Source organism: Prionailurus viverrinus, chromosome C1 (assembly GCF_022837055.1).
Source record: "Prionailurus viverrinus isolate Anna chromosome C1, UM_Priviv_1.0, whole genome shotgun sequence".
NCBI classification, from domain to species: Eukaryota; Metazoa; Chordata; class Mammalia; order Carnivora; family Felidae; genus Prionailurus; species Prionailurus viverrinus.
In genome coordinates, this window is record NC_062568.1 from 51,382,156 (window position 1) to 51,397,211 (window position 15,056).

General features: G+C 33.9%; 1 protein-coding gene across 1 annotated transcript in view; it reads right to left on the reverse strand.

The window, feature by feature from the left end:
* AGPS (alkylglycerone phosphate synthase) overlaps window positions 1–15,056 on the reverse strand; it is a 143,602-nt gene that overhangs the window by 57,062 nt on the left and 71,484 nt on the right. The window contains exons 10-11 of the mRNA XM_047873320.1: window positions 13,171–13,279; window positions 2,189–2,316 (exon numbers count right to left, since the gene is read on the reverse strand). Coding sequence (XP_047729276.1) covers window positions 2,189–2,316; window positions 13,171–13,279 — 237 coding nt within the window. The remainder of the gene's footprint in view (window positions 1–2,188; window positions 2,317–13,170; window positions 13,280–15,056) is intronic.

The following is a 15,056-nucleotide window of genomic DNA, read 5'->3' on the forward strand; positions in this document are numbered from 1 at the left end:
TTCTAAACAAAGCAAAACAAACAAACAAAAAACAACATGAAAACTTAGCTTTCCATTCTTCTAGGTTTTAACTCACAGGCAAAACCATAACACTTTGCAATTAGTTCTTTTATTCCTTAACATCTAGGCTATCTTAAATTTGAAATTGTCTTCCTTTGCCTTTAAATGTGGAAGGTTTTAGTGACAAGTATCAGAACACGCTTGAACTTTACTACTCAGTGCTCAGATATCATGTCAGAATAACAAATAATATTTACCCCTGAAACTTATTTCCACTTCTCCTTTATTCAGTAGTCCTGCTTTTAAATATAATATTTAATATTACATTAAATATATGATGTATATTGATATTTAATATGTAATGTATATTACATATTTATATATTAAAATAATATTTAAATATTATATCATCTCATTATTTTAGCAAATAGCATAATACTTAACTATAATTCTAGTACCCTAACCATAACATAATATCCCCAAGGTTCTAGGAATTAGGAGCTCTTCTTGTAAAAGTTTCAACTATTAACATTTGTTTTTGCTTTACCACCACCAAAGTAACCTGCCAGTAGTTTAAGAATGTTCATTCTTGGGGCGCCTGGGTGGCGCAGTCGGTTAAGCGTCCGACTTCAGCCAGGTCACGATCTCGCGGTCCGTGAGTTCGAGCCCCGTGTCAGGCTCTGGGCTGATGGCTCAGACCCTGGAGCCTGTTTCCGATTCTGTGTCTCCCTCTCTCTCTGCCCTTCCCCCGTTCATGCTCTGTCTCTCTCTGTCCCAAAAATAAATAAACGTTGAAAAAAAAATTTTTTAAAAGAATGTTCATTCTAGGACTATACTTCTTTTTTAAATTATTCTCCCACCCAGCAGGAAGACAATCAAGACTAAGGGGCCTATGGTTAAATCTTAATGCAGGAAGCAATTTAACTGGTAAGTAACTGAAGCTACCTGGAAATTATAGAAATTATCCTTGTCAACTGTTAGATTAAGTGACCATATAGCTGAACCTCCTCAAGCAGAAAACTAACGGAAAAAATGAATGTCTCAGAAAGCAAAACTGAATATATGAAAGAAAGAACCCTAAAAATGGTAAATATGTGAGTAACTGTGAAATATTTTTGCTTATTTTAAATTTCTTTAAGACATTTATGTCGTAGAATGGTGGGAAGATAAGACTCTTGACCACTTTCCATTTCCGTACTTGAAAGAGTCCACAATGAATATGGAGTATTTGCTGGATATCATTCCTTTGCCTCAGCAGATCCTCGCTTCACTCTGCTCATGATATACCTGGAGGCTGACCTATATGGGTCAGGTTGGAAAGGTCCCTTGCCTCAAGATTCTAGTTGCATACAGCTGATGGGAAGTACTAAAGAACTCCAGGAGTTTGGAGAAAGCAAGAAGAAACAGGCTGCAGTATACTCCCTTGATTTCCTCCCCACTGTGAAATGCTGAAATGAGAATTTTTCACAAACCATCGTAGTTCAAATAATGAACCAAATACCTAAAGAAATGCAAGAATTTCTACACTGATACACAGAATACAGAAATAAAATTACTTGATACGACCTAGTCTTTTAAAAATCCTTAATATTATATCTTTTTTTTTAAATAAGGGAACAGAAAATGGGAATTCTTCTTAACTTATAGCTAAATATATTATGTTATATTATGTTATTTAACTTAAGCTATAGCCTAGGTACTATTATAAAACAAAGTAGGGTCTAGTAGTAGCATATTCTAAGTATTGATAAAGTTTGATTACCTATATTTAATTTCTATATTTTTGATCACTGACAATCAGCCATTTATTTTAATTTCAATAAATGTCTTAGTTTAAGAAAAATTATATATTACTTCAAATTAATCACAAAATATCTTACCTAAAAATAATTTAAGAAAACATAACATTCATTAAAGGCAGAGTCATTCAAAGCCATCAACCCAAGTATATACCTTACCTTGGCTTAAAATCACACAGCACTCTTTAAACCAAGAAATAAAGAAATAGCAACTGCACTTACAGGGATGATTTTACATTACCTTTTCATACAGAACTGGGGAAAAACCACATATATAACACAACTAAATATGAAGATTATATGTGACATACAAAATCAGTTACGCAGAATTTTTAAACTATAAATATATATGGGTGGGTTTTTGTTCTTTTTTGTTTGTTTGTTTTTACCTGTTTTGCAATTTCTCTTAAACAGGCTACTCCTTGTTCAAAATTAGGGAAAGCTACTGAGCCATACTTTTGGTATTCAGGGATTGGTCTGATTTTTATTGTAGCTTCTGTTATCACACCAAGAGTTCCTGAAAAAGAAGGGGGAATAATCCAATATATCACATGCCAATTTTCTAAGTCATATTTAAATCTATTTTATCTATTTATTCTATTAATTTATTCTATTCATATTTAAATCTATTTAATCTATTCTATGTGGGGAATAATGGCTACTCAAGTCTTTTTAGAAAAACAAACATTTTATAATTTCTGAAAAAAGTTTTTGGAATACATTTTTCTTATGTTATATATAAATACTTTAAGACATTTTTAAGGTAACCCTTCTCCAAGGTTACTTTTAAATCATTTGAAAAGCATTACAACCTACTAAAAGAAAACAAATTTAAAAACAACAGGTTTTTATATCTCATATACATTCAGACAAAAGTATATTTTGATATTTGTGCCTACTTTTACTGTGAGAACAATTTACTGGGGCAAAAAGAAACCTCTATGAGAATTTAAAATGATAGAAGAAATTAGAGGGACTATTATTATCTCGCCTTTTTTCCTAAGAATTCATACAATGACAAAGGCAACACTGGGATGCCCTTGTAAAACAGAAAACAAAAAACAAAACAAAAAGAAAAAAAAACAGATATTTCAGAGACAAAATAGTAACTATAAATATCTAGCACAAGAGAACTACTAGTGAAACAAATGCTCTTTTCTTTATTACACAGAGGAGAGAAAAATCAAAGAGGAAAATAGCAAGTTAAATATAAACTATATTCTACATGATTTAAATAACTATACTAAAATATTTGAAGAGACATGGTTAAATACTATATTCACAATGTCACACTTTTCAAATCAGTGATTTCTGATGTACAAATGTTAGAAATTATTAACACTAGCAGTAAATTTTCTGAGAATCACAAAAAAAGAATAAAGACGGAAATCTTTCAATTGGAGAACTTAATGACAACACTAGAAATAAATAAATAAATAGTATCACAAAAAAAGCGTTCAATAAATTTATAGTATACTCAAAATGTCAGTATAGAATACAAGATAGAAAACTATGAAACTTTTTACTATGTAAAAAGTAAATTACATTAGATCACAATATGTTCCTCACATATACAAATGACTGCCTATGGAGATAGCAAATATGACCCCATTATGACTTGTAAAATTACAGAAACTCTGCAAGTTTGGCTTGATTAGTATTTGAATAAAAAGTAGATATATCTTGTAAATTTTAAAAGATAACAAGTGACTAGACTTTATCTTTTATTTTAGCATCTTTATTGAGATATAATTCATAGACCATAAAATTCACCCATTTAAAGTGTAAAACTCAATGTTTTTCAGTATATGCATAGATATATGCAACTATCATTAAATCTAAGTTTAGAACATCTTCCTCACCCCAAAAAAGAAACCCCATATCCATGAAACAGTCATTCTCCATCACCCCCCCATCCCCACATACATACTCAGCCCTAGACAACCACTAACTTCTATAAATTTGTCTATTCTGAATATTTCATATAAATGGAATTTTACAATATGTGTTTTTTTGTGACTGGCTTCACTTAGATAATGTTTTCAAGGTTTATCCCTGTTATAACATGTATTAGTACTTCATTTTTTTAAAATTATGAACTATTACTCCAATGTATACAGAACTCATTTTGTTTACCCATTCGTTAGTTGATGGGCATTTGGGTTTCCACATTTTTTTTTTTACTAGCTTGTCAATGTAATATAAAATGATACTACTCAGGAAGAGTTAAGATGAAAAAAAAAAAAAAAAAAAGAGAGATGCAGAGGGCAAAGTATGGTGAAAGGGGCTGAGTTTCCATGCCCTTTCCAGATGCACCACCCTCCCAGCACTTCCATGTGTTAACCAACATGGAAGCTCTCCAAAACCTGCATTTTAGTAATTTTTATGAAAGCTGCATCACAGAGGCATGACTGATTGAACCACTAATTCAATGTTCAGTCCCTCTCCCCTCGCAGAGCTGAAAGTTCCATAGGTTTCCACATTTTGGCTGCTATAAATAATGCTACTGTGAATATATATACAAATCTACACACATATTTTTGTGTGGATGTATGTTTTCTTTTCTCTGAAATATATACATGAAGACTTTTTTCATTTCAGAAAAACCTGTGATCCTTTTCCATATAACAACACTGCCCTCATCTACCTTTTCCTAAAGTTACATTCAAGGCACATACCACCAAGATGTGGGAGAAGTGGGGAAGAGATTGGCTCACTTCTAGTACCCAACCTTAGCTGGTGGGGCAGAGGCTCTACTTGGAGTGTTACACTAATACTGGGATCCCAATCACCCTTGGCCTGGCTTGCAAAGAGTTGGTATCTTGCCAGGAGAAGCAAACCAAGAAGATATGTTTTCCTTCTCTCTTCTCCCTAGCACTGAGCTACTAAAGCAGGGATGTCCTCAGAAAAAAGCATGCCATTGCTCTGCTGCTCCTCTCTCCTCCCTTCGCCTCCAGGATCAAGGCTCAGAGATTTTACAGGGGTGGAGGAGGGAGGGGGTAAGGGAACACATACCAAAAAATAGCTCCTAATCTCTTTCCAAAGAAAATTACTTTGTTTGCAACACAGCATGAAGAAGTTCAAGCCTAAAACACTCTCAAAACAGTGGAGGATTTGGTAAAAGGCAACTGGGAGGACATAGGTTAATTTATTGAAAATAAAGGCAATACTGTAGGCCAGTTAATTTGCCTGTATAGAAACAGTGGGAAGGACCCCAATCATGCTCAGAAAAGACTCTCAAACACTAATCTCAGGAACTATCCCTACTAAGGGATACACTTTAAAATGGGTGAATTTTATGGTTTGTGAACTGTATTTCAATAAAGCTATTTTAAAATAACCATTATAACTTAATTCTCCAAATGAATTACAAATGAAACTTCAGAGTTATTTCCTTAAATAAGGAACTAACCATCATGCATTTTACAAATAGAAAAATTTTAAGAACTAGATATCTTAGACTATAGAAAGAGTCTAAGAGAACTTCTAAACCTTTGCCAAAGAGGCAAAAGGCTGACAGGTAAACTATTAATACTTTGCTGTCTCCTCATCCACCAGCACAGAATTTTCTATCACACCTGTTCTTTCTTACCAATACAAGTAGTACTACTTTAATTTTTAATGTTGCTAATCTTCCTACTACTACAGTGACACCATCACTAAACTTATTTGTAATTCTTTCAACTCTTTTCAACATTTTTAGAAGCTTCTATAGCCTTGGAACTAACATCTGATGTTAAAAGTTCTTTCTACAAATAAATTGAAATTTGACAGGCATGTACTCCTAAACACAGGAATCATCTCCTCTATTTAATCTGACCACAGATTACAGAAAAATTTAATAAATACTTGCTGAAACTCAACAGTCACCAGATTGAAATTCATTAAGGAAAAGGTCAATATAAGCCTTGACTGTAGACAGGAAAACATCTATTTAAAACTAAACTCCAAGTTCCCAGGTTTTTGTGAAATATTTCCTTAACATCTGACAAGTGAAGCCATTTGAAAATATTTCTTTGAATTATAGAATATAATCTAAACATAACCTAAATATAACCCAGGAAAAAAAGCCAGAAACCATTTAAATGCCAATCAATGAGGGTCTGGTTAAATACATCGGTATACATTCAAGTAGCTGTCAAAAAGAATGAAGTGGCTCTAAATGTAATGATACTTACATGGACTCAGCTTTATAAAATGAAGTGTAAAGCAAAGAGTAGTAAACTCCTGTTTGTGTTTTTAAAACTGCACACATATATACTGATACACAGCAGTTAAGTGTTTACTCTGAACAAGGGAGATGCTTGGAAGACAGGGATAGAAGGCAGATTTTCCCTTGTACATCCTTCAGTACCTTTTGAATTTTGTACATTTGTCCATATTTTAATTTTGTACATGTAATTATTCAAAAAGTTGATTTTAAAATATATATACCTTTACATTAGCAACCTTCCTTTAAAATTCTAATTCTACATCAAAATTCTAAGGTACCAGTGAAAAGTGACTATGCCTTAAACCCCTATATACCTGTACTGCCTCGTATGTAGTAGAGCAGGCACTCTGAAGTAGTAAAATCCACCATAACATTATAAGTTAGGTTAAAAAAGATGAAAATCAGTAAAGTGAGACTTTGCATTATTGTAAGGTTAGTGAAATGCCTAAGGTGAGTCTCTGCAACTATCTAGCTATTAGCTCTACAGGGGGTCCCACTGTGAAAGCAAAATCATCTAGGTCTCAAACACAGTTTGAAGGAGGGCAGCTTCCATTCAGATTTACATTCAAATTAGCCCATCACAAATGGATATATCTAAATTCACTTAATCAAAAGGCTCATTTCTGTTCTGTTTTATTGTATTTATTGATTCTTTTGTTTTGGGAGTAGTGTCAATGGAGTGATATGAAAGACTTGGACTACTTATCACTTGATTATATGTACATTATACCACTTTATACACTTCATATTTTATATCTACTTAGTATTATTACTTATAGATAACTCCATGGCAAGATGACATCATAGAGGTTTATATATCATTCACTTTTCTTTCTCTTTTATCCAAAATATGTTGCAATAAATTTAAATATCTTCTGTTTTATAATTTTCAAATGTAATGTTTGTTCTCAAGAAAACTAAAAGCTTCAATTGCTACTTGATATAAAATGCAAGTATTTGCTTAAAGTAAATAAAATCTTTTGTAATTTGAAAATATACTTTCAGGTAACTTCAGGACTAAGAAAATGGCAGTCATTTGATTCTGAAACTTCTCCCCTCTCTACTCCCCCCCCAAAAAAATCCCCATAAAAATCAACAAGTAAAACAAAACCACAAATAATGCTGAAATAAAACCTTCATTTTTTTTTTTTGGCTATCATTTTTTTTAAATATATGAAATTTATTGTCAAATTGGTTTCCATACAACACCCAGTGCTCATCCCAAAAGATGCCCTCTTCAATACCCATCACCCACCCTCCCCTCCCTCCCACCCCCCATCAGCCCTCAGTTTGTTCTCAGTTGTTTTTTTTTTAACGTTTATTTATTTTTGAGACAGAGAGAGAGAGAGAGAGAGCATGAACAGGGGAGGGTCTGAGAGAGGGAGACACAGAATCTGAAACAGGCTCCAGGCTCTGAGCTGTCAGCACAGAGCCCGACGCGGGGCTCGAACTCATGGACCGCGAAATCATGACCTGAGCCGAAGTTGGCCGCTTAACCGACTGAGCCACCCAGGCGCCCCTGTTCTCAGTTTTTAAGAGTTTCTTATGCTTTGGCTCTCTCCCACTCTAACCTCTCTCTCTCTCTCTCTTTTTTTTTCCCCTTGCCCTCCCCCATGGGTTCCTGTTAAGTTTCTTAGGATCCACATAAGAGTGAAAACATATGGTATCTGTCTTTCTCTGTATGGCTTGAAATAAAACCTTCAATACTACTAGGAGACAAAAAACACTCTGACCTTCACATTACCTGTGAAGTAGAAATAAAGCGAAAAAATTCCAAAAGACCTTTTACGGCCTTCTACTTGCTGCAAGTTTGTAAGGGTAGAAAATAATGGGAGGCTTAAAAGATTTCATAAGAAAGGGAAGAGGGTATCAGAGGACCTGAAGAAAGCATAGACAGAATCACAGAAAGCAAAAATGCAACAATAACGCCAAAATGCTATACGGGCCCTGGCTATGGAGAGGGGATTGAAAATGGGAGGAACCAGAAATGGCAGCCTTAGAGAAGCAAGGGGAGCATGATATTCAGAGAAGTGTGGTATTCCTTGGAGAAAAGGTAATGAAGGGAAAGTATAATAGAAAAAATTAAAGATCCTAAAGAAATAAGAGAGAAAGAAGACGTGCCATCATGCCTTCTCCCACCAACAATACCACCATCCAAAAACAAATAGCACAAAAGAGAGGAGGAGTGACAGAAAAGGACATTTCCAAACTAGGAACCCTTTCTTAAGTAATAAATAGCAACAGAAAAAAAGCACACCAAATCCACAAAAACTACTGCAGTAAGTCAGAAAATATAAATAAAAGCTTTTCTGCTAATAAAAAGTCTCTCCCCTAAACCAACCACGATCCTGAAGAAAAAAAAAAAAATGTAAAACAACATTTCAAACTGAATTAAGTATTGTCAAGCAAGCATTTGGGGATATTAAAAACAATACTTGAATCAGAAATACAACATTAAAGGGGCGCCTACATGGCTCAGTCAGTTAAGTATCCAACTCTTGATTTCGGCTCAGGACTTGATCTAAAGTTCATGAGATCAAGCCCCATGTTGGGCTCTGCATTGAGGACGCAGAGCCTGTTTGAGATTCTCTCTCTCCCTGTCTCTGTCCCTCCCCTGCTCGTGCACGTGCATGCTCTCTCTCTCAAAATAATATACTTAAAAAAAACACAAACACTAAAAACATAAATGGACAAAAAGCAAGAAGCAATGAAACAAAAGATGACCAATCTCAGGGAAGAAATAGAACAGCAGCAACAACAGCAACAAAACATATAAAAAACGAAGGCTAAGTTATAAGATATTCAAAGGAGAACAGAGAATAGATTCAAATGAAAACTTAATAAAGGGCATTGAAGAAAAGCAAGAAAATAACCAAGAGAAAGAAAATGAAATAAAAAGTTGAAAAAAAGGTCAGAGAAATAGGGGCTGAAATAGAACTTATATCCCTAAAGAAGAAAAATCAAAACACTGGGAGAAAACCCCTAATCACTGACACTACAATATAAAAAAACCTTTCCAAAATAGAAGAAGACCTAAATATAAACACAGAAAGGGTCCAATGGGTACCACACGAAACAACCTAGGACAATCAACTCTGATCTATAAAAGTAGTAAACTTCAATAATAAAGAAAAAAATCCTCAGGACACCCAGGCAAAAAAAAAAAAAAAAAAAAAAAAAAAGAAGGAAAGAAGCTACAAGGCAAAAGAGCTAGCATTAGATTTCTTTAAAACAACATATAAAACCAGGCAGCACTGGAGCAGCATTTTTAAGAAACAAGGAAAGAAAGTGCAACCCATGGATGTTATATCCACCCAAGCTGTCCTGCTGGTATCCAGGTCAGAGGAAAACAGTTTAAAACATTCTAGAACTCACGAGATACACAATGTGCCCTTCTGGAGGAATCTAGTAAAGGGTTAGCTTTATTTAACCAAAAGGTGACTAGTAAAATTACATAAAAGGACTGATAGTAAGCATTTTACTTATTTCAACACAGAGCAAAGGCTAAAACAAGGGTGTGTCATGGGTTAAAAAATACAAATGTACTTTTAACCATTTTCCAAATAAAAGAGCAAGCTATTTGAAGTTACTAGTAAATTCCATACACCAGAAAAAAAATGCAAAGCACTTCAGATGCTTTGACTATTTATTATAACTTTCATTATATTGATCACATTCTAGCATCTAAAATGGGAAGAAGCTGCTTGTTGAAAAAAATCATTATGAAAAATTCATAACTCAAAACAAGACAAAAACGTTAAATTTAACATGGTTAGTCACATGTACAACTTAGTAGGATCAGGAAAATACATTTTTGAACGATAATACTTTCAAGGCTGTCACCACATGATTTAACTGTAGCAAGAAAAAATGTTTCTAAAGCTTGAGGAAAAGCTTATCACACGCTTAAGGCAGCAGGTTATTATTTAGATAGTTCAAAATAGTAGATGAAAATACATATTATAAAAGAATATGAACTTGTGATGAGCACGGGGTGATACAAAGAAGTGTTGAATCACTATATTGTACACCTGAAACTAATGTTATACTGTATGTTAACTAACTAGAATTTAAATAAAAAGATTAAAAAGATAAAATTCAAAAATAAATAAATAAATAAATAAATAAAACTTAAAAAAATGATTTCGCATAAATTTACTTTCCCAATCATGCTGTCTCCTGGCCTATATTAAGATGACTCTATATCCACATACAAACAGAGATGGAGATTAGGGACTATAAATACATTGGAAAGATCACTGATGCCAAAGTAATACACAGCAACAACAATAGTAATAAATTTAACTTACTAAATGCTTAGAGACTGCTTATCATAATCTCATTTAACCCTCACAAAAAGCTTATGAAGATGGATTCTTTTATTATCCCCATTTTATAGCTGAGGACACTAGCATAAAGAATTACCTAACTGACACAAAGTCACAGAAATGTAAGTGGTAGAACCAGGACTGAAATCCAGATCTGAAAGATTTCATGTTATGCTTTTAGATCAGTATGGCATTTTACATGTATATTTATAATAAGATCTCATTTAAATACAGTAATTTACCCTAGCATATTTCTTATCTTACTTTATTATTAGTTTACCTTCCTTAAATTCATATGATAATTTACTATTGAGAGAGGTAGTTCAGTCTTTTAGATCCAGTTTAAACTATTTTAAAAGGCATGAAAGACCAAATTATCTCTCCAGCCACCCTATAATCTTTACCACTTTACCCCTAGACCTGCTGCCTACTCCACCCTACAGCTGGATCTTATGTTCCAGTTATATTGAAAAATTCACAGCTTCACAAGGCAGACATAGCTTGTTCTCACTTTTTTTTTTTTTATTTATTTTATTTTATTTTTTTTTTTTCAACGTTTTTTATTTATTTTTGGGACAGAGAGAGACAGAGCATGAACGGGGGAGGGGCAGAGAGAGAGGGAGACACAGAATCGGAAGCAGGCTCCAGGCTCTGAGCCATCAGCCCAGAGCCTGACGCGGGGCTCGAACTCACGGACTGCGAGATCGTGACCTGGCTGAAGTCGGACGCCTAACCGACTGCGCCACCCAGGCGCCCCAGCTTGTTCTCACTTTTAAGTCTGCCATGCAGTTCTCTCTGTAGGCAACTCCCTCCCCACCTTATTCCCTCAACTCCTTATCAACCTTCAAGGACCGCTTTAGGTAAGGCCCCTCTGGAGAGGTCTTCTTAAGCATCCATCAATGCAAACTTTGTCTATATTTCTCCTATATTTACTTCTATCACACAATTTATCATACTGTATTATAAAGGTCAATTATTACCTGTGTCCTTTAGTGTGCCAGCATAATACCTAGCAACCAAAATTTTTAAAATACTAAGTGATGGAAGAAAAACAAAATGTTTGATATGGTTACCTGAAAAGATAATATATATGTATAAAGTTGACTCCAATTGCATCAACAGTATAATTAATAACAATCACTTTTGGTGCCTGGATGGCTCAGTCGGTTAATAACCATGATCTCATGGTTCGTGGGATGGAGTCCTGCATCGGGCTCTGTGCTGTCAGCGCTTGGGATTCTCTCTCTCCCTCTTTCTCTGTCCCTCCCTGCTCACTCTAGCTCACTCTCTCTCAAAAATAAACATTAAGGGGCGCCTGGGTGGCGCAGTCGGTTAAGCGTCCTTCAGCCAGGTCACGATCTCGCGGTCCGGGAGTTCGAGCCCCGCGTCAGGCTCTGGGCTGATGGCTCAGAGCCTGGAGCCTGTTTCCGATTCTGTGTCTCCCTCTCTCTCTGCCCCTCCCCCGTTCATGCTCTGTCTCTCTCCGTCCCAAAAATAAATAAATGTTGAAAAAAAAAATTAAAAAAAAAAATAAATAAACATTAAAAAAAATTATACAAAATATATTTTTAAAAATACCTATCAGTTTTAATACCTATTTGTTATTCAATTTGACACCTGATAGCAAAAAGTTACATATTTTAGTTAACTTTTAGATGTGTTAGTATGAAAAGTTGTAGAATATTTATCAAAGAATTGTATTATTTTAAGAGAATTTAACATTTTTTATTAAAAATGTAGTTCTATTGTTTCATAGAAGAGTATACTTATCAGAAAAGGAATGAGAGTAAACTGTTGAAACATCTTGACAAAGGTTTATCATTGATTATTATGAAAAAATATCTAAGCTGTACCACTGGTCATCAAATCTTGGTGACCTCTACCATGTCACTGAGACACAGTTTAATTTTTTCCCTCCTTGATATTACTATCAAAAGATGAAATTTATGCCCTTTCACCTTAGTTTATTATAATTGCTCTCGTATCCATGAATAAGCTAAATGTTTTGAAAGTCTATCTCTTTTTTAGCTTGTACCACCTTCTAAATTAGTAATGAGTTCTTCCATTAATTTAGAAATACTAGTTTTATCTTATTTCTCCGAATTTAAGGGATATCCCTCTCTACCATTCTACAAATTGAAAAATAGAGACTATGTTCATCTTATCCATAAAATTCACCACATAACAGTTAGTTTGCAATATAGAAGGAAGGTTAGTTTCTTCCTGATCAGTACAGGAATGAAATGTTTTGTATAAGATAAAGAACTACATTCTAGTTCACCCAGCATTAAGTAACCAAGCAAAGAATACTAGTTAAGTAGTAAAAAAACAAAAAAACCAAGTTTTAAAAGATATGTAAATCAACAGAATTTTAAATTCCACTTCTTCAAAGAATCAAATAGCAAGTAACAAAAGATACAACTACAGAAAGACAAGACACTAACACAATACTTTCTCAGTCCCTTCCCCCCTGATAATTCAGACAAGAATAGAGAATAATATAAAATTTTAAAGCAAACATTTTAAATCTTAACAGCTACTCTTCCTAAAATCATGGACTGAAATGTCTAAAATAAAAATAAAATACCAAAAAGACTAAGTTATCTCTAAAACTACATAAAACCAAAATGTAAAAGGATGTTTAATAAGATGTTCTCATAATAAAAACTACTATGAAGTACTAAATTAAAGTAATAAAACTAAAAAAAAAATCACCTTTAAATACATAAAACATGCCTTTCTTTCAAAGATCTTATATCACAATATCACAGATTTTCACAAAACTAGTCACTAACCTCTATTTTTTCATAATAAATTTAGTTATATTTACCTTCAGATCCCATGATGAAGTGATGGATATCAGGGCCTGTTGACATACGAGGTCCTTGACAGCTTTTTTCTATTATACCTCTAGGTGTTACCATTTTTATATGAACCACCTGTTTAATACAATGCACGATATAAATTCTACATATTTGTCAGTGAATGGTGTGTGTGTGTATACACACGTCCATATATATTTAAAAAAAACTCTACTTTTAAAAACATTGGATTAAGTGATAAATGATGACACCCTTCAGAATTCTAGTACCTTCTAATAATTCTTAGACTAAAAATAAGTTTTATATAACTTTAAAAGGGGGGGAAATCATTCTAATAATATTAATGGTTTGGGTATATTCATCATCTTAAAAAATGAAAAGCACTTTTTTTTTTTAATTAAAAAAAAATTTTTTTTAACGTTTATTTATTTTTGAGACAGAGAGAGACAGAGCATGAACAGGGGAGGGGCAGAGAGAGGGGGAGACATAGAATCGGAAACAGGCTCCAGGCTCTAAGCCGTCAGCACAGAGCCTGACGCGGGGCTCGAACTCCCGGACCGTGAGATCATGACCTGAGCCGAAGTCGGACGCTTAACCGACCAAGCCACCCAGGCGCCCCGAAAAGCACTTTTCTTTAAACCAAATTTAGTTTGGTTTAAAGAACTAAAGGATGAAAAAAATAAGCAATGGTCATATTTTAACAGGTTCATTCCTCCACTCGTTTAACAGTATTTATGAAGCACTATTATTCACATCAAGCACTGATCCAGATGCTTAGAATTCTAAGAAAAAATTTATTCTTGCCTTATTCCCACCCACAACTTATTTGCTTTGCCCACTTAGTAGAAAAGAGTGAAAAAAATGAAATATTAATTATGATCAGGTCAAAAATGGGATGAAGAGGGAGATGATGTGATTGAATTAAAGAGAAGAAAAGAGGGGTGCTTGGGTGGCACAGTCAGATAACCATCTGACTTCGGCTCAGGTCATGATCTCACAGTTCATGAGTTCAAGCCCTGCATGGGGCTCTGTGAGGACAGCTCAGAGTCTGGAGCCTGCTTCAGAATCTGTGTCTCACCCTTCTCTGCCCCTCCCCCACTCATGCTCTGTCTCTCTCTCCCCCTCTCAAAAATAAACATTTAAAAAAAAAAAAGAGTAGAAAAGAGATATGTGTGTAGTATAGGTCTCACACCACTAAAGAAGTAAGCATATTGAAGGGTCACTCAAAAATAGTTCCTGAGATCCAAATCAGGAAATGGTTAAGTGAAAATCCAACACATTTTTGCAATGCCTTTTTGACAGATAAACAAAAATAGTCTTATTTATTATTTAAGGAACTGAGCAGAGGACATCAATAATTCACAAAACAAAAACTAAAAATCACCAATAAGCACACTTTAAAAGTTTACGTTCAGAAGCAATTAAATAAATAAATAATTAAAAGACAAAAATATAAATAAAAGGTCCAGTAAAATAAAGATTCTCATAATGCTAGTGGGAATGTTGATTAACAATTTCTATGAAGCAACTTGGCTATAAAGACCCAAAGACACAAAAACATAAACATCTTGATGCAACAAATCAAGCTCTAGGAACCTGCCCAAAGAAAGTGATTAAAAAGATGTATACTAAAGAAATTACTAAAAAGGATACTTTCCCCTTTATTTTCTACAATTTTAAAATCAAGAATAATTTAAACATTCATTAATAGGGAGTTACTTTAATAAACTCTGAATTATTGGTAAAAGAATTATATGCATTCTAAAAACGATGTGCACATCTATGTTCATTTATAAGTTAATATATTGATAACAGTTTAAAGACTAGATCAAACACAGCATCATTCTTTTTTATATTAAAAGCTAGGTATACACATGTAAATAAGCACATTAGG